Source organism: Pipra filicauda, unplaced genomic scaffold, assembly GCF_003945595.2.
Source record: "Pipra filicauda isolate LSUMZ 115617 unplaced genomic scaffold, ASM394559v2 scaffold211_size2331000_pilon, whole genome shotgun sequence".
NCBI classification, from domain to species: Eukaryota; Metazoa; Chordata; class Aves; order Passeriformes; family Pipridae; genus Pipra; species Pipra filicauda.
Window position 1 is genome coordinate 841,506 of NW_024104323.1, and position 23,806 is coordinate 865,311.

A 23,806-nucleotide genomic window follows, 5' to 3' on the forward strand; every position below is an offset into this window, starting at 1 on the left:
TTTGCAGATTCCAAACCAGCTCCATTTTCTTCTCAACAGCATTTTTGTGCTTGAGACAAACAATTACTTTGTTCTGCCAAATAAAAACTTTCAGTGAAAGAGTTCAAATGTAGTTTTTCAGATTCTGCTCGTGAGGTTCTGGCAATGTGAGCACTTTCTCATTATTTGCATTAGTACAGACTCAAATTGTTTAAAAAATCCCAAAGACTGTGAGATAAAAACCAATACAATAACTTTTAGCAGTGGAGTCTCTCACTATAGGTTTTTGAATTCTCTCTCTAAACTTAAGGATTAGAAAAGTTTTCAACCTAAGGTTGAGACCTAAAATATTAAGACCTAAAGTTCTTATATTACCTAATTTTGACAGCTTGGGCTCCAAAAGCACCAAATAAATACAACAGGACATGCTGTAGAAGTCTAAAGGTTCAGTATGTAAAGGCACAGGGCTAAAGAAGGAAATTTTTCCAAGTAGGCATCTTTTACTCCTTCTAGCCAAAGAGGTCTAAAATACAAGCAAAGCTTAAGCCACCCCTTGGTGTTGGAAAGCCAGACTTGCCTCCTGCAATTACCCTGCATTATCCATTAGCTTTTAATCGCCCTTCACAGATTTTACAGTCTTTAATGAATATAACATGTTACATTTAAAGATCATGGCTTACGCAATTAATTTAAGGAACATCAGGACCACTTTCCCAACTTCGAAAATAAGGCTGCCCAAGGTTTAAATCATGGCTATGATAAAGATGCATTAAAAGAAAAGATACCATCGAGCATCTTTTTCCTGCCTTCCCGTTCTTCCAGGATATTGTTCTGTTCAAATTCGGGGTAGTGATTCAAGAATAGCAGCAATCAGAAGTAACAGTTATGTTTGAGCTGATAGATAATTCATCACCAGCAAACATCTAATGAAACATTAGGATTATAAAACAAACACTACATGCTATTCTCTGTGTTTGTAATTGCCTTTCAGGTAGGGCACGTGCATATGACTCCAATTATAATATTGGAGAGGCTTAATCTTAAAAGTATCCACTAAAAACAGGCAATCACTCATTAATCTTTTTTAATTAAAAACCACTTTAATAAGCTTGAGGGCTGGATGAAGTCAAAAAGTTTAACACACTCAGCCTGTAAAGTCCCTGAATAATTTGAATTAAACCTTTCCTTCTAGTCTAAATGGAACTGCTGAGTTAATCCCTTATAGAAAACAGTAAGACAAAGAAAATGGAAGCTAAAAGGAGAGAAACTGGAGCAGCAGCAAACCTGCCAGTGTGTTTCCCTCTGGGTATCTCACTGAGGGGCACAAAGAGAAGCTCCTGCCAAGAAGTGGAGCTGTCAGAGCCAAGTGTTTCACGTGCCCTTGCTCCCACAAACACCCTCTTTCCTTTAAGGCTCATGAATAATTGTTCAGTGGTTGCTGTGGCCTTCCTCTCTTTCCAGGCACAAGGTGATGTTGCAGGAGCCAGTGAAGGGAAAAGTCCTTCCCAGCACAAGGAACATCCCCAGCACATCTCACACTCCCTGATCCTCAACCAGCTGCACCTGCTGGAGGTGCCCAGGACAGGAGGGAGCCCACAGACCTGGACACTGAGTTCTTGGCAGCTGTGTTTCTGCATCTAGGGTCTGACATTACCCAAACATGCAGAAGCTGAAGCTAAATACAAAGAAGTAAGTTATATTATGCAGATCTCCTCTCACTACACACATATGACACCACTAAAAACAATATAAAATGAAAATATAGTAGAAATGGAGCTAAACTAGACACACATCTCTTACAACAGGACAAGGGGCAAGAGCTCTAAATTAAAAGAGGGAAGATATAAGGAGGAGATATAAAGAATACACTTTCCATGATGACTGTGGTAAAACACCAGCATGGATTGCCCAGAGTGGTGGATGCCCCATCCCTGGAAGCATCCAAGGTCAGGTTGAACTGGGCTCTGAGCAACCTGATCTAGTTGAAGACACCCCTGCTCCCTGCAGGGGGTTGGACTAAATGACTTTTGAAGGTCCCTTCCAACCCAAACTGTTCTGTGATTCTGTCACCTTGTTTAGCAAAGGTCACTGAGCTTTCCCAAAAGAAGAAATAGAGCTAAGGGCCAGCACAGCCTGAAAGTCATGTGACACTCTTGCACGCCCAGGAACACAGAGCACCACCTCTGGAGGCAGAAACATGGGAAACAACCTTGGAGAACAACCAGGAAAAAGGGAGACTTTTCCTACTGCTGTTGTAAACTGTGAGAGCGTTAAACCACTGAGCTGATGAACAAACTAAACTGTGCTAATCCATGGACCTGTGCATTGTAGAGTCACTCCTGGGATGGTGCAGCTGGGAAGTGAAGCCATGGGATGCCTGAGAGACTGTGGTGTCCAGTGGGTGCACAGCACGGCCCCACTGCCACCCAGACTGCTCGACTGCATGAGGAATCTGGAAACAGCCCCGGGGTGCAAAACCTTCTGTAAAATGTTGGCAAAGCGAGCCAGTTTTAAGAGAAACAGCCACTGCTCTAAGCAACAATCAGGTCTAAAACTAAAACTTCAGTTTGTTCATTTTTTCAAAGCCGAAATAGTCCTTTTCACCATTTGGTGAAAAAAAAGTGATGCAGAATTGGAAACAATCTTTTTTTGTCATAAAATCCTTTGCTTACTGTTAAACTTCACTGTTTTTCTGACACTGTCTCAACCCCTTGCTCTGCTTCACGTATGTCCATATATGTTTTCTTTTTGATTGGGTTACACAGAATTATTTTGAAGGTTGTGCTTGACAGTGACACCAGTGTTTTGATTACCACTTGGTGCTGATGTTGCATGGTGTGATTTGATGGAAGAAGCTTTATTTTTTCGAAGGCTACAAATAATCTGTCACAGCTGAATGTACGTGTTCACGTATCAAACGGGCTGAAAAGTTACCCATGGTTTCATATCCTCAGGCATGTCATAGAATGACCTCATTATTCTCATTTAGGTGCCCTCTTTCTTACAAAGACTCCAAATATTGAATAGCCCGTTATTATCTGCAGAAGCCAAGCTTTCAGGCATGGTGCTAATGACTCCTTAATGGGGCTGTCTGTCAGCAGCACAGTGAGCTGGGAGAGCACACAAAGAAACAGTGGGGCTCCATTTAGGTTCCTCGTAGAACACTTACGCCTCTGCACGGCTTTCCAACAACAAACAGCACTTTGAGAGGTGTCAGAATACAGCAGTGAGTGCATTTCACCCTTCTGTGCGGTGTAATCCTGCTGTCGAACAAGGTGATAAGGCCAGACAACATATTGGGGTCTGTTCTACAGCACGAAGCCAACTGAGTGTGAGGGGACTTGCTGGTAAAATGGGGAGTTGAGTTCTTTTTTTAACATGGCTTGACTGATCATTTGATTCCTCTCCCATCAGGTACTGGGTCCTGTTAAAAACATGCTTTTCTTTGTTTGTTTTATCTGACACACAGTGTTTGTTATTGCTGGGTCTGCATCACCTGAGTTCTCACACGTGGTGTTTGTTGTTGCTGAGTCCTCATCACCTGAGTCCTCCCCAGTAACTCCCAGCCACTGCTGACTGCAGGGCAGCCCAAAGGCAAGTCCAGCACAGTGGGTCAACAGTAAGTCATATTTTATTTCTACTTTATAATCTCTTGCCCTCCCAAACAGTTACAGTCTCACCCTCATCCTTTTTGCTTCCCTGGTGTCCTACAGCCAGGTGGTAAATGGCAGTTTCTCCTCTGCAGGGTTTGAAAGCCAAAGCTTGGTTTTATTTTTACAAAGTAGATTTCTGAAGTTGTTTGATTTCTAAAGAAAACAAAGGAGGGCATTTCTTCCAGGGGAAATGGGGCTTTTTGTGGCAAAAAAATTGTTGGTGATAATACTGAATCAATGGCACTTCTACTCAAGGAAAAAAGAATTTGCTGCTATTTTAAAATCCAATAATCTATATCTCTTTATCACTGCAATGGTTTATTCATTTCATTAAGCTCCTGTAAAACTGTTTAATTATTTAAATCCATCACATACCATTTTCCAGTTTATTTTACACCAAAGCAAAGCTCTGCAGTTCTCTGGAGCGTGTGCAGAGGGCACCAATGTACAACGCTCTCAGATACCATGACAAAAAAAGGCTATTTCCATTTCCACTTCTTTTGGCAAGACCGATGGAGTTTTCAACATGTGAAACACAATAATTGAATCGTTTTCTGTATTGTGAATCAGGAATGTTTAAACTTGGCTAAGCTTGTGTTTATCCTTCCATACTGGTGTTGAAATGGATGGAAATCCAGAGATGGATCACAAATACAGAGAATAGAAGAAGCTGTTTTATTTTGTTGTGTTTGTTAGTATGTTTAGATGATGTGTAGTACTAGTACTTATCACCAGCAGTAAAATATGATGTGTGCATGAATTTTCTTCCTAGAATTACCTGCTGTAAGGGGATTAGTTTGTCTTAGAAGTTAATTTGCTTACTTTAGGAGTATATTGTATTCCTGATACTTGTGACAATGACAGATTAATTGCAAGCTTGTGGGACATATCAGAAAATCATTAGAATTAGGGCTGAATCATAGGCAAGCAAGAGTATTGTTCCAACCCTATTACAGATTATCACAGTCTTATGTCTTCTTGGAAGATTTTTATTGACAGAGCTTAATCTACCAAAGCAATTTTCAATCATCTCATCAAGAAGATTCCTCTTATATATAATCCATTACCTCCCTTATTAAAGCTGGCAGTTCTTATGTACAATCAGTTGACTTTGAATAACATATTTTGTCTCAGTTTCATACAGTTTATTAACCTAATAATTTTATTAGCTCCTCTTCAGCTTTTCTTTGTGTTTATGTGATTTTACTTCCATAATTTAAAATGAGTAAGCAGATGCTGATATTTTTGTAGCATGCCTGAAGGGTTTCTACGTTTGAGGTATTTTGGGCATAGGTGGGTTAAATTCTCTTGCACAAAAAGGAGGTACCTATATATCTCTTCCATATATATCTCTTCCAACAGCTGGAAACATAAAGACAAGGCTAAATAAGATCCAAGGTTATTGTTGGCAATAGCTGCACATGAGTGTACAAATAGAAACAAGATGGAATTTTGGGCTATTAGCAAGCTTAGAAATTTCCTTTTAACTACTTTAGAAAAGGAGGAATTCCCTAGATCTGAGGAGAGCTGAAATATATCTAAAATCAGCAGGCATCATTTTAAATGCCTGTTACATATAAATAAAATAAACAGGAAAGCGACTGTAAAATAAACAGGAAAGTGACCTGTCAAAGATAAAAGAAACCAAACAAAATCCTACTGTCAGAGAAACAAAACTTTGGGAGGGGTGAGGCAAACAGGGACCACTGTTAAATGCCATTCTGCTCTGCTGAGCTGCTGGCAGGTGCACGGCAGGTACCTGTAGCTCAAACTCTTGGAAGCAGCCCTGGCAATTATTCCCTCCAAGGAAACCAAAATGAAGAGCAGGGAAAAGGGATAATAATGCCCATATACTTGGTATCAAGATGTAGCTGCCTCCCTTTGTAACTGAACAAAGAGCTGGAACTCATAATAACGGCACAGCCACTCCTGACACATCACAGTTTAGCTCTTCTTTGGAAAGAATTATTCCATTGGCGTCATTTCAGTCAAACATGTTGTGATTTGAGGAGCATCTATCAGTGCTGGACTGTTGCCAAATAAGTAGATTATAGCAGTTCCTTTTCTGGCTTTTCTAAATGGTGCAACTCACGAGCTCACACTTAGCAGCTGTAATATAAATGTAGTTGTAAGGAAAGCTGTGTAGCTTGTCAACCCCCTTTGTAGCTAACAAAGGAAATGCATTCGTTTGTACCACGTCTCCAAACTCTGTGTTTAAATAAATGCTGAGTATTGTGACTCCAGCTCACAAGCTAAGGAGCTGCATCAGATATAGTAACTTGTATTTTTATATATATACATATATGCAAAACTGTGGGGAAATATATTTATATCAAAAGCTGGGAAGTGTTTTCCATTTCAGTTTATTTGGATTTAGCTGAGGTGGAATAGGAACAGGTTATTCTAAATAAAACTAGCACTGAAATAAGGGTGCCCATACACCTTTTTTACACATCTTTTTAGTGCCCCTTCAATGCCCTGTTCAGGTTCTGTTGGCACAACTCCCACACTCAGACAGGCCCTCATTCCACAAATAGCCTGTTTCAGAAATGTGTAACAATTGTAGGAATAGCTGAATCTTCCTCACTTATTAACTGAAGGGAGTGGAATCTCACTATCCAGACTTTGGAATAGAAATTCTCTGAAGCCATCACAGAGGTAATTGGGCTTGGTAATTACTGCATTAGCTGCAAGTTTATTAAGGGCCACAAAAGGAAATGCCATCCCAGTGACCTTTGGGGCTGCATTTCACAGCATGTTTTCTACATGAGAACAAATGATGAAACTTCACTATTTCTGCCAAGCGAGTGGTAGCTTTGGTGAAGATTTATGGCTGTAATCTGGTAATCTATGGGCCTAATCATGCAGTTATAGAGTTGCATGTCATTTACTCAAAAAGGCTGAAATGATCTAGCACTGTGTAGACTGTGGTGAAGGAGTGCATTTTGTCATCTGCAAGGTTAGAAGAAATACAGCCTCTTTAGCAGACTGTAAAAGAGAGACAAGAGCTAATGTTTCTCCAAATAGCAGCCTGTTACACAAAATTTTACAAGAGTCAGAGGGCTAAGAAATGGGGACTGTCAGATGCATTTGGACTGTCATTTGGAAACCATTATGATTTTCCTCTTTTGTACCGCTTCAATAATTATATAGATTTTCTTTTCTTTTTTCTTTTGAAATTATTTAAGTCATGCTCACTTCATCTCTTTCAGAGCAGCAAAAACAGAACAGACTAATAATGTAATATTGACATATTTAAGTGTTGGGTTCTTTATCTGAGAGCAGCATGTTCAGAATGTATCGTGCCTGTAATGTGCCTGTGTTCCCTTATCTCTGTTATGTTCTATTCAACAGTTAGGAAGTGCTAATAAAAAGTGCATATTTCAGTTGTTCTATTTTAGGTAAACATAACATGGTACACATTTCCTAAGCAATGCACATTGGTTAACTGTGCAACTCCGTTTCTACAAATAGCAATAGGAGTGGCAAACACTTTGCTTCTCTTCTTAATTAACCTACCCATGCCAAATCCAGTATGTTCTTCAGCACAAGCAGGGAGTTAAATTGATGCTTGAAAATTTAAATTAATGCTTCTTTTTGTGATCTTTTGGCTAAGAACAAGAGCAGCTTCAGTTTAGCATCTGATGCATTCCCTAGCAAGGAACAGTGTCAGCCTGGGTCCGTGTGCAGCTGGAAGCAGTGAGGGAGCAGACACATTATACTGTCTTTGCTTTGGAGCCAGCTCACCTGGGGAGGGGAGATGCTGCCCAGCCTGCAGCAGGTCTTGGCTCCTGCTCTGGCTGTCAAATCCAAGTTCTTAAATAGCTATTTAGAACAGGGGCTGAGGTCCAAAAGACAGGCAGTGATGTGTAGATCACCTGAAATGTCACGATTCGACATGACACATTTGCTCCCTTCTCCTCCCCACCTGCTCGCCCCACAGGTCTGCTTTAAATCAATCTTCTCACCTCTCCCAAGACTCACAATTTAAGCAGAGCAGACGCTGATGAAAACAGATTTATAATGAAGCTGGTGGCCATTAAATACCAGCCTTACACCAGAGGTGACCTTATTGTAAAGCGTTGTACAGTGAATTTATTGTGACTTTGCACATTCTATACCTTGTCTCGCACGCTGCAGACGTGGCAGCCGAGGCAGTGGTGGCAGGAGGTCTGAGAATAATGCCCACGTCTCACTTCATTACAGCTGCACTTCACATCCCAGCAGTCTTCAAGCCTCAGGGACAGCGCATTCATTACCTCTTTCAGAGACATGTATTTTACATATATGGCTGAAAGGTGATTAGAATCCCTGACAGAACAGCATTTTATCTGGAATGCAACCATGAAAAATCCGTGCCTAAAACAAAAAAGACATCCTACATCCCTCTCCTAATTGATTTAAGCTACAAAGACCAGCCTCAGTTTTCCCGGGGCACAGGAACTACCAGGAAGACACAAATTGCATGTTTTCAAATCTCCTTATAAAAACTCCTTGACAGGGGGTTGAAACCGGAGTTTTGTGTTTCTCAGATGTCCTAGTGCTGTGAATGTCATCAGTCAGCAGAAGCACACGTGCTGCCACCTGATCATAAAGAGCAGTTCTGTAACAACCCTCATTTCACGCTGCTGATTCCAGCCCTCCATAAATCAGCAACACCACAAGTAATGTTGGAAATAATCGTGTGCTCCCGAGCTCCCCTCTTTTACGGCCCAGGTGCCACACAGCTGTAGCCATATGGTGGAACACATCCTGCTGAAGTGGGTTTTAGCAGCACCTCCAGCAGTGATGCTCCCCGAGTGCTTGGAAGCTTTTTAATGCTGCAAACTGGAGAAGTGCAGGTGTACTCAGTGGTACCACTGCAGTGGTTTTCCTAACCTTTAAAAACGTCACAAATGGAATCAGCTATGGCTTAAACCAGATGCTCTGCAGCTGAGAAATGGGGCAGCAACTGCTGCTTCACTGAAAGCTGCCTGGAAATGCAGGAGGTGAGCCCAGGGCTGATCCTCAGGCAAGTCTGCTGCGTGTTGCACTCTGACCCAGCCTCCCTCAGTCAGTGCACCCTCTTTCTGCCATCCAGCTTTTCTTCCTGAGCAGGGTTTGCTCACACTGGTTGCTGTCAGTGCAGATGAATCAAAAAATGAACACCTCATATTTTGACTTCAGCCATGTTTGACCCCTGTGCTCCTCAGCCAGGTCTTACACAGCAACTGTGAGGAACGTGTCCTCCTAAAACACGTGGTCAAACACTACCAGGCTGGTTGTGCTGGTCCAGCCACCACTCGGCTGGCAGCAGACAGGTCTACTTTAAAGAAGCCCCAACCACCTCTCACACAAAGAGGTTGATTTAGTCCAAGGCTACTGGAAGAAATGAGCCAAAAGTCAGGTGGCATCTCAGTGCTGAGCACCCTGTGGGGCTGCCAGCGGGAAGGACCAGAATTCTCTTTACCTCCCACTGTGGACACTGTTTACAGGCACCTGAGCAAGTCCCTGTGCAATGGCCCCTGTCACCTGCAAGTCTGCCATTCTAGTGCACTTCAAAGGCAGGTTTGGGCTCATGTACCCTCTCTGCTGCACAGAGCAAGAAACCCAACACTCACTGATGTGTCCTTCAGTTCTCAGCTTGTAAACATACAAATTATCTTCAGGGCATAGTAAAACAACAACAACAAAAAAGAGTTGAGTTCTGAGGCAGAGGTACCTAGATTAGAAAAATCATGTAGAAATCCAGAGTAGTGATAGAAATGCCCCAAATTACAAGCTGAATAAAAGTGATTTGGGATATCTGATGATACTTATCAGGTCGGCCCAGCTGCACAATTTCCCATCTCCAATTAAACCAAAAGGCCTAGACTTCCTCCTTCATTAATGCCTCTGAAGGATTTAATGAGTTACTTCATCAGGTTAATAAATCCCTTCAATAACTTTATTACACTTTGGTACAATTATTCACGTGGTGCAGCTAACAAATGATCATCATTTATATTTCCTGACAGAATAACTTAGTTAATATATTTGGACCATGAAATACAAAATCCATAAATAAACCATGGGGACAATTGAATGTCTATGTGGGGGAGGGTTTTTTTCTGTCTCCAGTTAGGGCTGCATTGGAAATCCTGTCTCTTGTGCAAGTAACTTCAGGCAATGCTAAGGAGAACTGCAGGAGGTTGGTGCCCCTGGCAATGTCCCGCTTCCCACTGAGTGTTTAGAGGGGAGATGAGCTGCTGCAGCACATGTGCCCCTGCACATAACCCATATTTATTTCCTCCAGCACTCTATCAGGTTTAAAATCCAGCTTCATAAAGGCTGTTCCATTCCCTGAGGTTAAAATCTCCAGCTGATTTTGACGAGGCGCAGTGACACCATCAGAAAATAGCATTCTATTCTGGAAATTATTTTAAAACTGAATTGAATTGGTTGCCATGCCATTTGTTTTTCCTGTGGCATCATAGTAAATGACATCATCAATGAAATAACCTTAGGGGCAAGGGTGTTTGCAGAATCTTAACCTCCGAATGGCCAGCAGTATTACAGCTTCCTATTACCAGATTAATAATATTTATGGTAGGTAGACTGCAAGAATGGGACCACACCATTTATTTACTTACACTTGATAGCCACCTCTGGCAAGAACAAATTTCCCATTAATCACCACCTTATCTCTGTAAGAAACAGTTACTCTCAAGGACATCTGTATTATTCCCATTGTTTTATTAATACAAGAATAGCTCTGCTACGGATTTTTTGACATTGAACTTTATTTATTTTCTAGATTTTCTTTTCTAAGGGAAGCTGAAATGCTTAAATAGACATTGAACTTTCTTAATAAAAAAGCCACTTAAGGCCCCAACCATAGCGAGGGACATATTTCTCTGAATATATTTTTATGTAAAGAAACTGCAAATCAGTATCTCTTTCTTCTCTTTTTCATCTGCTGAAACTCCAGTTATGAATTCTGAGTTTCTCCAGGGAGTGCAGATGACCTTGTTAACTTGTGAGAGTGCCAGAAAAGCAGTGCCCTCCAGTCCAGGGGGTCAGGGAAGTGCAGCCAGTTTCTAAGCTCAGATCTTGTAATCAAAAAATGTATATTTCTCTCCCCTTTCACGTAGTCTATAGGTAGCATTTTAAACCTTACATATTATATTGGGCTCCAGGATAATTTTTTTTCTAATTTTTCAAAAGCACTGCATCATATATTTTAATCTTTAAAAAAGAAATCAATACAGGCCCAGCAGGGGACAATATCAGACGGCCAAATTCTCTTTCATGTGAGAAAAGCATTAGTGGAAAGACTTCCATGAGCTGAAATTTGTGGAAGTTTCTTCCAGTTTGGCTCTGCTTAGTTTCCTAAACCAGAAGATGGTTCCAGATAAGCACAGGTCTCAGGACAGCTGGAGGGACCAGGGCTCTTCCCACTAGCCCTGATTGACTTGTGTGCAATCTGCTCTGAAATAATGAAGCCACAGATTCCCATTTCCTTTCCTTTGGGCTCCAAGTGCCACACAGAGCTCAGGGCAGCAGGGACTGTGACTGCAGAGGAGACACGAGCAGCATTTAACAGCTGCTTTCCCCTGCAACCCCCTCAGCTCTGGCTGGGAGAGCAGGAGCTCCTGAGGCTCCTGTGGTTTAGACAGAGCAAAGCAAAGGACTCTGCCACCAGCCATGTTCCCCCCTCTCTCTCCATCTGTCTCAGCCAGGGCACAGCAGACAGCCCCCACACTGGTTGTGCTCATCCACCCTGCAGGCCAGAGTGTCCTTTCCATGGAAACTAGAGCCTGAAGATGGAGGAAAGGAAAGAAAGGGAGAACCAGCCTGTGCCCTCTTCAGAAGTGGCCAAGTGCTTGGCAGGAAGCACCTGTTGCCCAAACTCAAATAATTTATCTTGCACTAAAGCCTTATGCAATATCAGAATTAGGTGCTTGTGCTAGTGGAAGGGGTGCCTATTAATGTTAATTTGCTGTTTAATTAGGTGTCCAATACCATACAATGGTGAGACACTTGCTTGGACGGGACAAGCCCCCTAATTGTCAGGTGAACACACATCACGCCTGCCTCCTAAACTGAAGCATTGCTCACACAGCAATTACTCTGGAGTCTGTCAAATGTGATTTAACCAGTAATTTGTTTGCAAAGTGAAAGGTGTGCTTTCAAATATAGCAAAGGACCTTGTCCTCTTCCTGTCCCTGTGCTGCTGCTGGGCCCAAGCCATGCTGGTCCTGCCCCAGCACACCTCTCCTCGGGGACATGTCAGGTGTGGGTGGGGTTGGCTGAGCCAGGAGAGCAGAGGGGGCCCTGCAAGCCCTCGGTGAGTCTGTGCTGGTTTGGCAGGTTCTGGTGACCTGGTGATGAGTGTGTGTCAGTGGGGTGTGAGGATGCTGCTGGAGGAACACCAGCCCTGCAGGTGGGTTTCTCTGACTCAGGCACCTCTGCTCAGCTGTGCCTGCCCAGCTCCCCCCAGCCCTGCTGAGAGCTGGGACCCCCCCTCTGCCACAGACACTGGCCCCAAGGCTGCCAACCCCACACCACAGCAGTGAGAAAAGCCCCAGGCAGGCACTGTGTGACAGGGGCTTCCTTCAGGACTGACAAAAACAACCCCACAGCATTTCCATCTTCTTGCATTTAAATGTTTGAGTTAATAACATTTATGGAGCAGCACGGAGAAATGAACTTAAATACATCATTTGTCATCTTGGGATACTGAATTACACCATTACTGAAAGAGATACAGAGAAATGTGTCCAATAAACAGAGTGTAGTTTGTACAATTTGCTTTGCATTTTCCATATCCTGGAACAAGCACAGGATAGTCAGGCTCCTTAATGATCATAATATACGTGCAGAAAGAGCAGTTCCCTGAGGGCTCCTGATTAATCAGGGAAATACTCATTTGTTCTGGCAGAAGTGATGTGCATCTAGGCAGGGCAAATGATGAACCCTAAGTGCACACAGCAGCCATCAGGGGCCAAAAGTTTCCATCCATTTAACTCATTTTCCCTCCAAGAAGAAAAAAAAAAACATCACCAGGACACAACAGCACTTGTTCTTGATCCCAGTTCCTTTAGAGTTTTGTCTTGCAAAGGCAGAAAGAGGCCCTGCATTCATTTTAGAGACTTCCAAGCTAAGACATCCCTGCTGCTTCCTTAGATACACCATCCAGAGGAGGATACAAGGTCTCAGCTGTAGGATCTGATTACTGTGTGATGGACTTGGGAACAAGTTATAAGATTTAAAAGATTTTTTCATCAGCTGATCTAAATCCCTGCCTGGATTTTTAGTACCCAAGAAGTGTGCCCACTGATTCCAATCCTCCCTCCCCTCTAGCAAAGCCATTAATTTTGTGGTTTGGCACAGTTGTTGCCACCTAGAAGTTCGCAGGGCGGTGTTTGGTAGGAAGGAGGTGAATCCTTTGTGCTGTTACACGTATTTCTCTGGTGTTCATTTTCAAATTAGCCACAGAAAGGCCAAACTAAAAGCAGATGTGTCATACTTTTCTCTGTACGTTTGGAAGTTCAGTCATGGAAATATCTTTGTCAGATAAATGAATTCCAGGTCATTGGGATAAACACATGCAATAAAATACTCGTGTGTAGGAGAAAGCCTGGACAAAAATGTGATCCAACAACTCTTCAAGGAAATTGCTGTGTAAGAGATCCAGCTTTGAGGCTTACCCCAGGCTTCTGCATAACATGATAGTTAGTACTTTAAATTGGAGAAAATGTGATGGGATCTTTTGATATTTTTCCACTTGCTTTTTCAATTTCATGGGATCAGCAGACAGGGAAGGAAACCAAAGCTGAACTAATGCTGCGCTTTTGCCTCCACCACTGCCTGAACACATGGCAGAGATCTCCTGGTGGAGAACTGAGTAGCTGTTACCCTTCTTATGGGCATCCCAAAATTGCCAGGAAATGTGGATTTTTGACTTGTTTTCAACATAACATGAGAAAGAGGAAAACCAGAAATAAATGGGAAGGCTGAAATATAATTGGAAAGAAGTGGTTATTTAGTTTGGCTACTGATTTATTAATGCATGATAGTTACTTACTGAGGAATAAACCCTCACTTAAAAATGTTCCTCAGCTCTAGCTGGGATTATTTACCAGAAATAAAAGCAGTTAAAGAATTAGAATGAAATCCTGCACATACTGAGTCAACAGAAATGTTGCCACTGACCTCATTAGGCCAGGTTTTGGCCCCAGATATCTACAAAGAACCACAATTCTCTTGCAGTGTGACTAGCAGATTAATATTTGACAACACCAGTTTATCTTTCCCTACAGAATCCTTCGTTTTTCTGCAGCCAGCCTAAAAACTATGCTCCACAAGTTTGTGTTTCAGTGCAAGACAGGCAGTGTTCCATGTTCCTTTTAGGCTGTTTACCCAACGTTGCCATTCCCATTTGGCTGAAGCACTTTCTGAAATTATTATTTTGCCTCCATGTCCCTTATAAGAATTTTTGTCCTCTGAGGTATCTGCTTTCTCAGCAGCAATTTTAAAGCATTTCAGACTACAGAAGTAATATAAAATGGACTCTGTTGCTCGTATATATCATAAAGCACATGATCCTTTAACCCTGTCCTTCTAAACCCATAAGCACTCGCTTTACTTCAGTGATTCACCACATGCTTTTGCAAGGAACATTTTGCACCTGCCACCACAACACAGGACAAATGCCAGCTTTGCAGGAGAAAACATTAACTAATTTACACAAAGCCTTAGGTGGTCTATTAGCCCAGCATAAAAACAGGAACTTGTAATTACTGGATCCTCGGACAGAATTAAACTTGATTGACTACAAAAGAAGCAACAAGTGGAACAATTAACAACAAAGCCCCAGTAAACTCCTCTGGTGGGAAGCCATGGGCTGGCTGAGTGGGTGTGACAGCTCCATGTCTACCTCTGCTGTCCCAAGGGATGTGTCCACAGCAAACCTTTAACTTCAGACAGGTGAGCTCCTGTCAGAATCACAGTTCAGCTCTCTGCTGATCCGCTGTGGATTGTGTAAGACGCAACCAATAACTTACTCAGCACAGTAGCAGCCTTCCAGCATCATTAATTTTGTCAATTCATTCTTTCCCCTGTGTTTCTGGACATGGTGGTTCCTCCTCCCTGGCTGATGCCATTTCAAAAGGATACAGCTCAGTGGAGCATCATGAGCCCAACCCGGCAGCGCAGCGGATCCTGTCCCGCAAACCCAATGGAATAGTTGCTCTGTAGGCTTAAGTTCATTAAGGTAATTGCAACTGGTCAGTGTCACAGGTGCACAGTTACATTTGGGATGGCAAAACCCATCCCAAAGAAAAGCATCTCCACTTTCCAGCCCCCCAGCCACACAGGTTAATTGCAAGTTCTTGCCAGTGCCTGAGGTAAGGCGGGAACCTGGGGGTTCTGTCGCAGCTTCCGTCCGCAGTTTGATTTAATGCCCTCTCTGAGCAATTGCATCTCAGTGCTTGCAATAAGGAAATGTCATAAAGGTACCTGCTGCCTAGTCCAATATCTTTTGGCTTTGACAGTTCAAATCTACAGCTTTAATTCAGGAGCCTGGAAGCCTTGTATTATGTACACACTTAGTGGAGGGGTGAAGGAACAATATTTTATAGAGTTCACCTGTGATCAGTGACCCATGGAGGATATAACCCCTCGGACCCTGTGAAATGACTTGCAGACAAATTCATGGTCCAGATTGTTCAGCGGCAAATTACAAAGTCCTAATCAAACCCCAGTGTGCCTGGATGGACTGACTGGAATGTTTTGCCTCCGTACAACAAAGAGTTGAACTTTCAGCAGCTTGAACAAGTGCTCAGCTGGGTTCTCTCACCTGTGAGCACCCAGGAACTGGGTCAGGGAGTGTTTAAGCAGAGGTGAAGGGAGGCAGCCACTGCCTGGACTGCTCCCCCATCCCAGAGGGAGGCCCACTTGGACATTCCTGCTCCTTTTGCAATCCAATTTACATCCCACGTCTCTGTTACCTCTGTGTTCCCAGGGGTCACGTCAGGGGCTGTTATGAACTGCAGGCACGGCAGCACTGCAAACATCCCCAGCGTGTGCAGGAGATGCAGCTGTTTAATGAGCCCTGCTGTCATTACAGCAAAATGACTCAAGGACTTTCTTAAAAAAGCCTCTTATTTATGGTATCATACATTACCTTAATGCCTTTTTGCTGGGAGGTGCTTTGAAATACTGCACAAACATTACAAGGTGGTCCTGAAATAATGGGAATTTAAACACAGTCTAACAAGGAAAACATAAATATCGGATGGAAGAGAAAGAATTTGTTGAAATTGGCTGAAATCTTCAGCAAATGAGTGTCCTTAGGAAAAGTAGGCACCTCTGAGCTGGAGTTGTACAGCATATCTTGCTGTATGGGAGTCAGTGCAAGTGTGTGCTCTGGCACAACTTCCTGATGGAGAGGTCTATATGTGAAGTGTAAAAATTAGTAAGAATTTCCTTCTACCAGGAAAGCTACCTAAACCCCAACTTTATGAAACAATGCTATTATTTACCTGTAATATTCAGAAAGCAAGAGCTACTTTTTCCAGGCAGTGTCTCAGTTTTTCAAGAGAATGTCAAAAACCTGTACTGATGTCCAGTCCTCATCAAAGCTTTCCATAACCCTGACTACAATTAACCTTCTGCCTCTGCCACCCCACTCTGAAGTTTTCCTTCTTACTGAGTTTCATGTGTTTTTCCTCTGCTGTCAGTTTGATACCTGCTGCTATTCCATGACTTACCCAAAATTATCTCTGACTTCACCTGGCCCATCAAACTCCTCCCATCCCTTCCATCACATTTCAATGACATCCTCACTTTTTTTTTTCCCTTTTTTTGGGTAAAATATAGATTAAATTTTTGTATTGTGTCCAGTTTGTATTTTACAGCATTAGTTTTGGTTTGTGCTTTAATCTGTAGTGGAGAGATGGGAAATTTGATTTGTGCCAATCTCTGTGTGTGTTAGAACAGCCTTTCTTTTGCCAGATAAACACGGTCTAGATGAGCCCTCCATGAACTATCTCTGGGCATCCCTGTTTGAACAAGAAAAATATCTGCAGTCCCTATGTGGTGAATAAAGGAGATATCTGGGGTGTGCTTATTTAAACCTGGCCAGGTCCTCATGTTCCTACAGGGGATAATTACAGGTGAAATCTTAAACGGAAATGTCTTAATCCAAGTGGGATCATCTGCCAGTGCCCTTCCCATCAAAACTCAAACAGCAGCAAGGAAATGAAGTGGTAATGACAGGGCTTCCACTTGGCCTCTAAATCTCTTTTTCTTAGGTATCCATATTTTAATGAACTTTATATGCTTTTTAATGTAGGAGACATTTTGATGATTTCAGATACAGTCTCTAATTAAACATTCTGTAATTAATCTTGGTTTATCTATGTAAAATGCCAAGGAATTCGAGCAAGCCAGGTTAAGCCCTACTTAAACTCCAGGACGTGCAGGGAAGACAGTCTAACACCAGGCTTTATAAAGCTCTCCTGGGAGCAGAAGGGTGGCTGTTGGTGCTGTGTTGAGGCTGGATGTGCTCCCAGCCCAGCAGCCCACGAGCCTCTTGCCTCTCTTAACTATTTATTCAATCATTTTTCCCCAACCTTTGATGAGATTCCCATATGGGATGTGGCATTTATGAAGCCACAGATTACTTTAATCTGAAAAGAACGTTTTGGGAAACACACAGGCGACATAAATATACTGAGTTTTGAATGTCTTGGTTCTCACATGCCAACGTGTAGCATCGCATCCCAGAAAAATACATTTTAAATAATAATTTTAATGAATTTGTGGAGGGTCTGGCTCCTGTCCTGTAGACAGATCTGTGCCATGCTTGCCTTTGTTTGCTACATCTGTGAAACATCCATTATTTTTCCATAGTGTAAATGATCTCATTTCTGTTGCTTTCCCTGCGACACAGTGCCATACTCATTCCTCCTTCGAAAATTTCAGGAAGAGAAGCAATTTGTAAGAATGACAGGAAAATGGCTTCTCATCTGTGTACACCACAGCAATCTGACACACAGGGAGAGGCTCTGGTGAGATTCACAAATCCTAATTCCCACTGAGTTTCGAGCAGTCCAGATTAATAAAAAAAAATAAAAATTCACATTGACCAATTTGATCATAAAGATTCTAATTCAGCACAGGTTAATTGAGAAGTCAGATTTACTGCTATCACTTCTGGAGAGGAGGGAGATAAGCGAACACAATGACTCTTTATCAACAATATGGAGACTTCATTTAAAGAGAGAGCATTAGGTTACAGGCTGGAAGATTAGTAGCAATCAGCCTGCTCTCAGAAAAGAAAATGCACTGGGTGATAAAGATAGAAGGCATGAAGCTGGGTGCATAGAAATGAGGTTTGATGCCAAATATTACAGGTCAGATCTGAGCTATCTGTCAAGTTGGCACTGATCATTGCTGATGCACAATTATTATTACTCACCTGTGATCAGGTCATTTACCTCTATCAAGTCAATGGCTCCTCCCACCCATTTCATTTGCTAATGGCATTTTAATGAAAAAAAAAAGTCCATCTAATATCTCTTTGAGATGACTAACCATTGTATAATAGTACATAATGGTATATGAAATACATTTACTTTTTCCCAATCACTCATAAAAAGATATCAGCTGTTATTCTGTTCCTTAGCCACAACCCCATAAATCTGAGTGCAGTTCTGCCTTTAAAGGTGGCAGGCTTATTTTTCCTTTTTCTTTGTGTGCCATGTGTTTTCCATACCAAAAAGTGCCTGTTTTGTTGCGAATGACAGAGGGAGAATTTAAAGGGATGCTGGAGGATCATAAAGACTCCCTTCTATCCAATCCCAAGCAGGCATTCACCTTATTGTTCTGCTGACTAAAGAATTAGAAACTATTAATATTGTCTCTGCTGGCAGGTCAGAAAAATACTTATTCTGTAGTCGAGCAGATTAATCCAAAGGGGGAAATAACCCTGCAAAGCCCTGCACAAGCTGGGTCTCTAACCAATCCACTTTCTAAAGCCAGATGTTTTCAATCTGTTCAAGTGTTAATCTCATGATACGTCTTTTGATGCCTAGTGAAATGATTTCAACATGTATTGAACTATTAGAGAATTCATGTAATTAGTGCAGTTATTATTCCTTATGAAGGAGAAGGGATGAAGCCCTATCAGTGAGTTTTCAGTCATATGCTCATGTTAATTACTGAGGTGTGTTGGGACCTCTTGCCATTAGTTTTTTTGATGATGCTCTGGATGCTGCCCAACTTTAGCTACTCTTTTCAAAGAAACTTAACAGTGAAGTCAGACACAGGATAGTACTGGGTAAGGGGGCAGGGCTGAGGTCAGAGGTAACTGTTTTACAGAGCCCATCATGGGTGTGAAAATAGATTTGCCAATGAAGGCACTGGAACCCAGTCTCTGATATTTACTCCAGCAAAAACTGGGTAACCATGAGATGTAGTTATTCCTGAAAAACTGAGATTTTTTTTATTTCCTTCTTACACATGCCTTCTTAGTCTTTTCTTGGCATGACTTTGGTCTGCTCTGATAAGGAGCTGGTTTGAAATACGGCAGCCAGACTGTGAGTTTTAAGCCAGGGTCCCTTCCGTGGCAGGTGCTGATGGGATCTGCTGTCAGGGCCCACTGTGTGAAGAATAATGGCTTGTGAGAGGAAGGTTACAAGTGAGGTCAGGAGGCAGCTCAGGAAGCCTCGTGTTTCATGTCAAGGGTCTTAAAGTGTCTGGGAGGGCTGCAAAAACCTTCCTCTGGGGCTGCTGACTGACAGATCAGCGTTGTGATTGTAAACTGATTTGGATAAATCATGTTGATCTACCATTTGCAAAAGGCTTTAAGAGAGCTGTTGGCGAGTTATGTGTCCCTGGGACATCCTAGATCAAATCCATAGGGAAAAAAAGGAGCTTATGCCTTCCTCTGTGTCCTGCTGGCATCCCAGAGCAGCACCTCCATGCCAGGGAGCTGCCCAGCCTTAAACTGCCTTTTCCCCTCTCATGAGTCTCCCCAGACATCCCGGTTCCCCAAGGGCCATTTAGCCCCTAAATCCTTCAGCAAAGTCCCTTTGCCTCACAAGCAGACAGTGGGTTTTGTCTGTGGGAACTGGCTGGCAGAGAATACGTGCAGTTGCAGACGTCTGTGTTACCCACACGGGGTGAGGAGTTTATCGTGGGGCTCAAGGGGGTGTGGTGGGAGGTGAGGAAGAGGAATCGGTTTAAAATTAAAATGAGGATTTTTTTTACTCGTCCTTAATATTTATAAGGCTCCTTTTGCCTCACAGACAAATCCTCCAGGAGGAGATGGAAAGCTGCTCATCCTTATTTCTTGTGCCTTTAGTTCGGCTCCTCATTGTTTATCCTACTCTAAGCAAAATAACTGTTCTGGAAACGCAGTCATTTACAAAATTCAGCCTACTAAGCCTTAAACAGCAGAGACATGTCCTGCTATGTTTGTTCCTTTGTTGTTACTATGGCATTACCACACATTTTTCCATGTAGGAAAGGAAATCCCGTGGAGACCAGATAATAAAGGCTTGAATTTCCAGGGCACAGTGTCCGTCTCGCCTCTTGACCTGTTTGACACCCTCTTTCACCAAACCCGCATTCACTGAGTCCCAATAAACAGCCAGCCATCAAAGGAGACACTTTAAAAGGATTGCTCATGGTTGGCCTTGATGAAATATACATTGGAAAACCTGCATTTTAATCACCTTTGGAGTTCTGCATTTCAAAAATGGTTTTGTTTAACTACATCAGACTTGTCATTCAGGGAAGTTTCCTTCCGTAGGATGCCTGCATTTAAAAGTCAAGTTAACCAAACCCAAACAAATTTCCCAGGAGGCTGTAACAAACCAGACAAGCATCTCACACGGCCAGCTCTGACCTCTGCACTGTACCAGGTGTATCCCTGCTATCTGCAAGGGTCTGAGATGCTGCCTGGTTATCCAACATCACCAGTTCTCAACATGAGGTGTCACGAGGATTCATCAAAACCACTGCGTGTTGCTTGTTGGAACAACCTTGGCTTAAACTCTCCCCTTGCCTTGACATTAGTTTGCAAAGATTAATCCTGTGCCCCAGCCAGCCTGCTCTGCCTAAAGGCCCTGATCATTCTGAGTTGCAGAGTCGTTGTGCCTTGTTCTATCTTGGAAATAACTATTTCATGGTGTTACCTGAAATTACCTTTTGCATACATGTTAAAATTAACCATGTGTTAATATAAGGTTGTAAAATGCTCCAGGACATTCCTCCTACATGAATTTTCATTCAGGCCAATATACAAGGAAGTTATCATACTCAGAACCATCATCTTCAACTTATTGTAATGCGTATGTAGTTATGATTTAAGTAAGTGTCACCTGTTCATGTAGCTATTAGGGCAGAGTGTGCAGCTCACAACTGACTAAAGAGCAAATATCTCAAACTCAGACTTGTTCTGATGCAAAATAACATGGTTAGTTTGGGCCAGACTTTTTGGGCTTCATTTGCTATCTGTCTTCCACTGCTGTCACTTTTCCGTGACATAATTCAGAGGCACTGGCCTGGCCATCCAGGGCCTTGTATCCTCTCATCTTTCCAAACTCCATATCCATATTGCACACAGGATATTGCAGCCAGAAGACAACACCAGCCAGCACAGGATAATCTGCCAGAGGCAACAAACATACAGCTTGTGGCCTTCCAAATTCTTCAGACAACACAGGCAAACAAACAGCAGCTTTGCAGACTTAATGGATTTTAATGGATTTGATGGATTCTGCATCAGCAGTTTCTAATGGAATATTTAAAGAGGAAAAGTTCCCACAGAGATTCTGAGGAGAACTGAACTGACAGTGCAAAGGCTCCTCTTTGCAACACTTGGATGCTGTGAAAGAGAACTCAATGGCCAGATTCAAAATCTTTATCTGTTTTGAGATGTCACAGAGTTTTCCAGGGATAGGAACTGAGCTGTGTCCATGCCAGGGGCTTGTCACGTTCCACAGAACTTAATAGTGGCAAAAGACACCAGTAAACCATGACCTCCTTGATCAGGGCCATTTGACTCAATTCCCCAGAGCTGGTGAAGAGAAAGCACAGAAACTGGGGCTGCAAGTCTGCTCCCATGCCCAGAGGGAAGCTGTGACTTCAGATGGAGAGTTGTTCTGCAGTTACCAGAAAGAAGACAAAGCCTCAAATTCCTTTGTTGAGTCCAGACACATTCCTCCTAGTCACATATCCTTGACTTTGTTACTTTTGCATAATCTTTGAACTTCAGCTATTGATAAATAAATTGGTTTACAAACCAGAGAGTAAATCACCCTTCACTGCTGAGCTACTATTGTGCCACTGATTTGTAAGGGAGCTTTCAAGCTTGTTTTTTAATCAGTTTGGCTTGACATTTTCTTTTCCTACTATTATTTATGAGCTCTATCTTATGAATGGATTATGTAAAATAGTTTAATTCCAGTTGTTGCAATTTCTCAGATGCCATCACACAAAAGCTTGCTTTGACTAGAACACTCAGGTCCAGATTTTGTTCTCAGCTGTGCTGATACAAATTAGACCATCATCCACAGAGATCAGAAAGGCTTTCCTCAGATTTACAACTGCTATGAGCATTTAGGAAAAACTCTGAGCAATGATTTTCTCAGAGTAAGCAAAGGCTGCCTCTCAGCAGCGTGTTCTGCAGATGGGGTCAACCCACTTAGCCACTGTCCTCAGCTCAGAAACTGAACCTGATGATTCTTCTTGCAAGGAATTATCACTGCATTCAGCTGTGACTTGACTGCTTTTGTTGGAATGGCAGAAATGTGGATGGGTGGATTTTTGAACAATTTCTAAGATTTTGGGTGCACTCAGTGGCTTTCAAGCACCTAAAACCTGGGTGCTAATTAAAGCAAGCACATTAGTCCCCTTTTGATGGCAGGTGTTAGCTCTCCTCTGTGAGAGAACAGGCTACTACTGTAGCAAACCAACAACTCTTGAGCCCTTGCACATAAAAACTATCTCCAGATGCCAAAAATCTTGCCAGTTATTACTCTCCATTTCACAGGTTTCTCTGATCTCTCAGTATCTGACTTTGCACCTGAGTGTTGAGCAGAGAACATGTGAAAACAAGAGCTTTGTTGCTAAGGAGCACTTGGTCTGTATTATTGCCGTTTGTTTCCCTGTGCTGAATGCAGGTTCATTCCCCGGGATGAAGCACATGCTGTGTCCTGCAGCAGCTGTAGCTGAGGTGCACTGTCATTCAGAGGAGAGAGAAAGAACAGTAGCTACAAATTTCTGCTGTGTGTTTGCTCACTCAGGTTATTGCTCTGTGCTTTTCTCGACTCAGGTCACTCGGTCAAGGCCCAGCTCTGCACCCACCCAGTGTTGTGTCAGAGCAGGAGCCTCCCAAGGAGGCAGCCTGTGATCTGCCACTTGCAAGCCAAACGGGTCACATTTGTCACCTCAGCACACGGAACTAGGAATGGTTCATTTGTATGATGTTCTTGTGACAACACGGAGCCATGAAGATGATGGATGTCACACAAACCATTACAGGGCACTTTTTCAATGACTGCAAACACAGAGCAAGGCAAAAGGAATGCATTTTTGTGCGTGTAAATGGAGCAATTACAACCAGAGGCACGAGGACTGAATGTCTGCAATCAGTCCCTTGGCTGAAGGCCTCTCAGCTGAGCTACCCAGGGCTTTCCAGGTGTGCCTGGTTTGCATCCAGGCAAGGAGAGCAGGCAGGACCTGCACTGCCCAGGCTGATGCCTGAGGCCTGACATACTGTGGCCAACGAGTTTTGCTGGTGCTCTGCTGCACCCAACACAACTCTTCCCTGTTTGAACTACAGAGGTCCCAAACACCAGCCTTTCCTATCCAGCACAAGGTCTGTAATAGTAATTTATCCTTATTTAGAAAGGCATGTTATTCTAATGGCATCCCATGCCGGGCATGATACAGTTTAAAGGTTCCTCCCTGGTTACAAATGTGACCTTCATTAACTTGTCTTTGTGCGCCGAAATCTACAGGAACAGCTCATTGCATTTTCAATTTAATTTAATTTGAATGATAATTTAAAAGTTGTTTGATGCAAATGCGACCATCTGCATCCTCACAGCTGACACAGTTTTTAAAGATGAGTTTGTCAGCAGGGGTGGGGGGAGCTTGATGGGAAATAAGAGCCACGAGCTCCCAGGAGTAAACTG

The 23,806-nt window shown here is 42.7% G+C and overlaps 2 protein-coding genes across 3 annotated transcripts in view; one reads left to right on the top strand and one right to left on the bottom strand.

The window, feature by feature from the left end:
• SPATA22 (spermatogenesis associated 22) overlaps positions 1-23,806 on the top strand; it is a 48,517-nt gene that overhangs the window by 10,718 nt on the left and 13,993 nt on the right. Inside the window, exons 9-10 of one of the 2 annotated variants that reach the window (XR_005563473.1) lie at positions 1,441-1,668; positions 3,449-3,598. Coding sequence is in view for 1 of the 2 variants with exons in the window: in XM_027743793.2 (XP_027599594.1) it covers positions 1,441-1,620 (180 nt within the window). In the remaining variant the exon portion in view is untranslated. Of the gene's footprint in view, positions 1-1,440; positions 1,669-3,448; positions 4,731-23,806 lie in introns of those variants that run through there. The other variant, XM_027743793.2, reaches the window with a different exon arrangement.
• The window catches only part of TMEM211 (transmembrane protein 211), a 59,483-nt gene that overhangs the window by 1,595 nt on the left and 34,082 nt on the right, over positions 1-23,806 (bottom strand). The window lies entirely within an intron of this gene.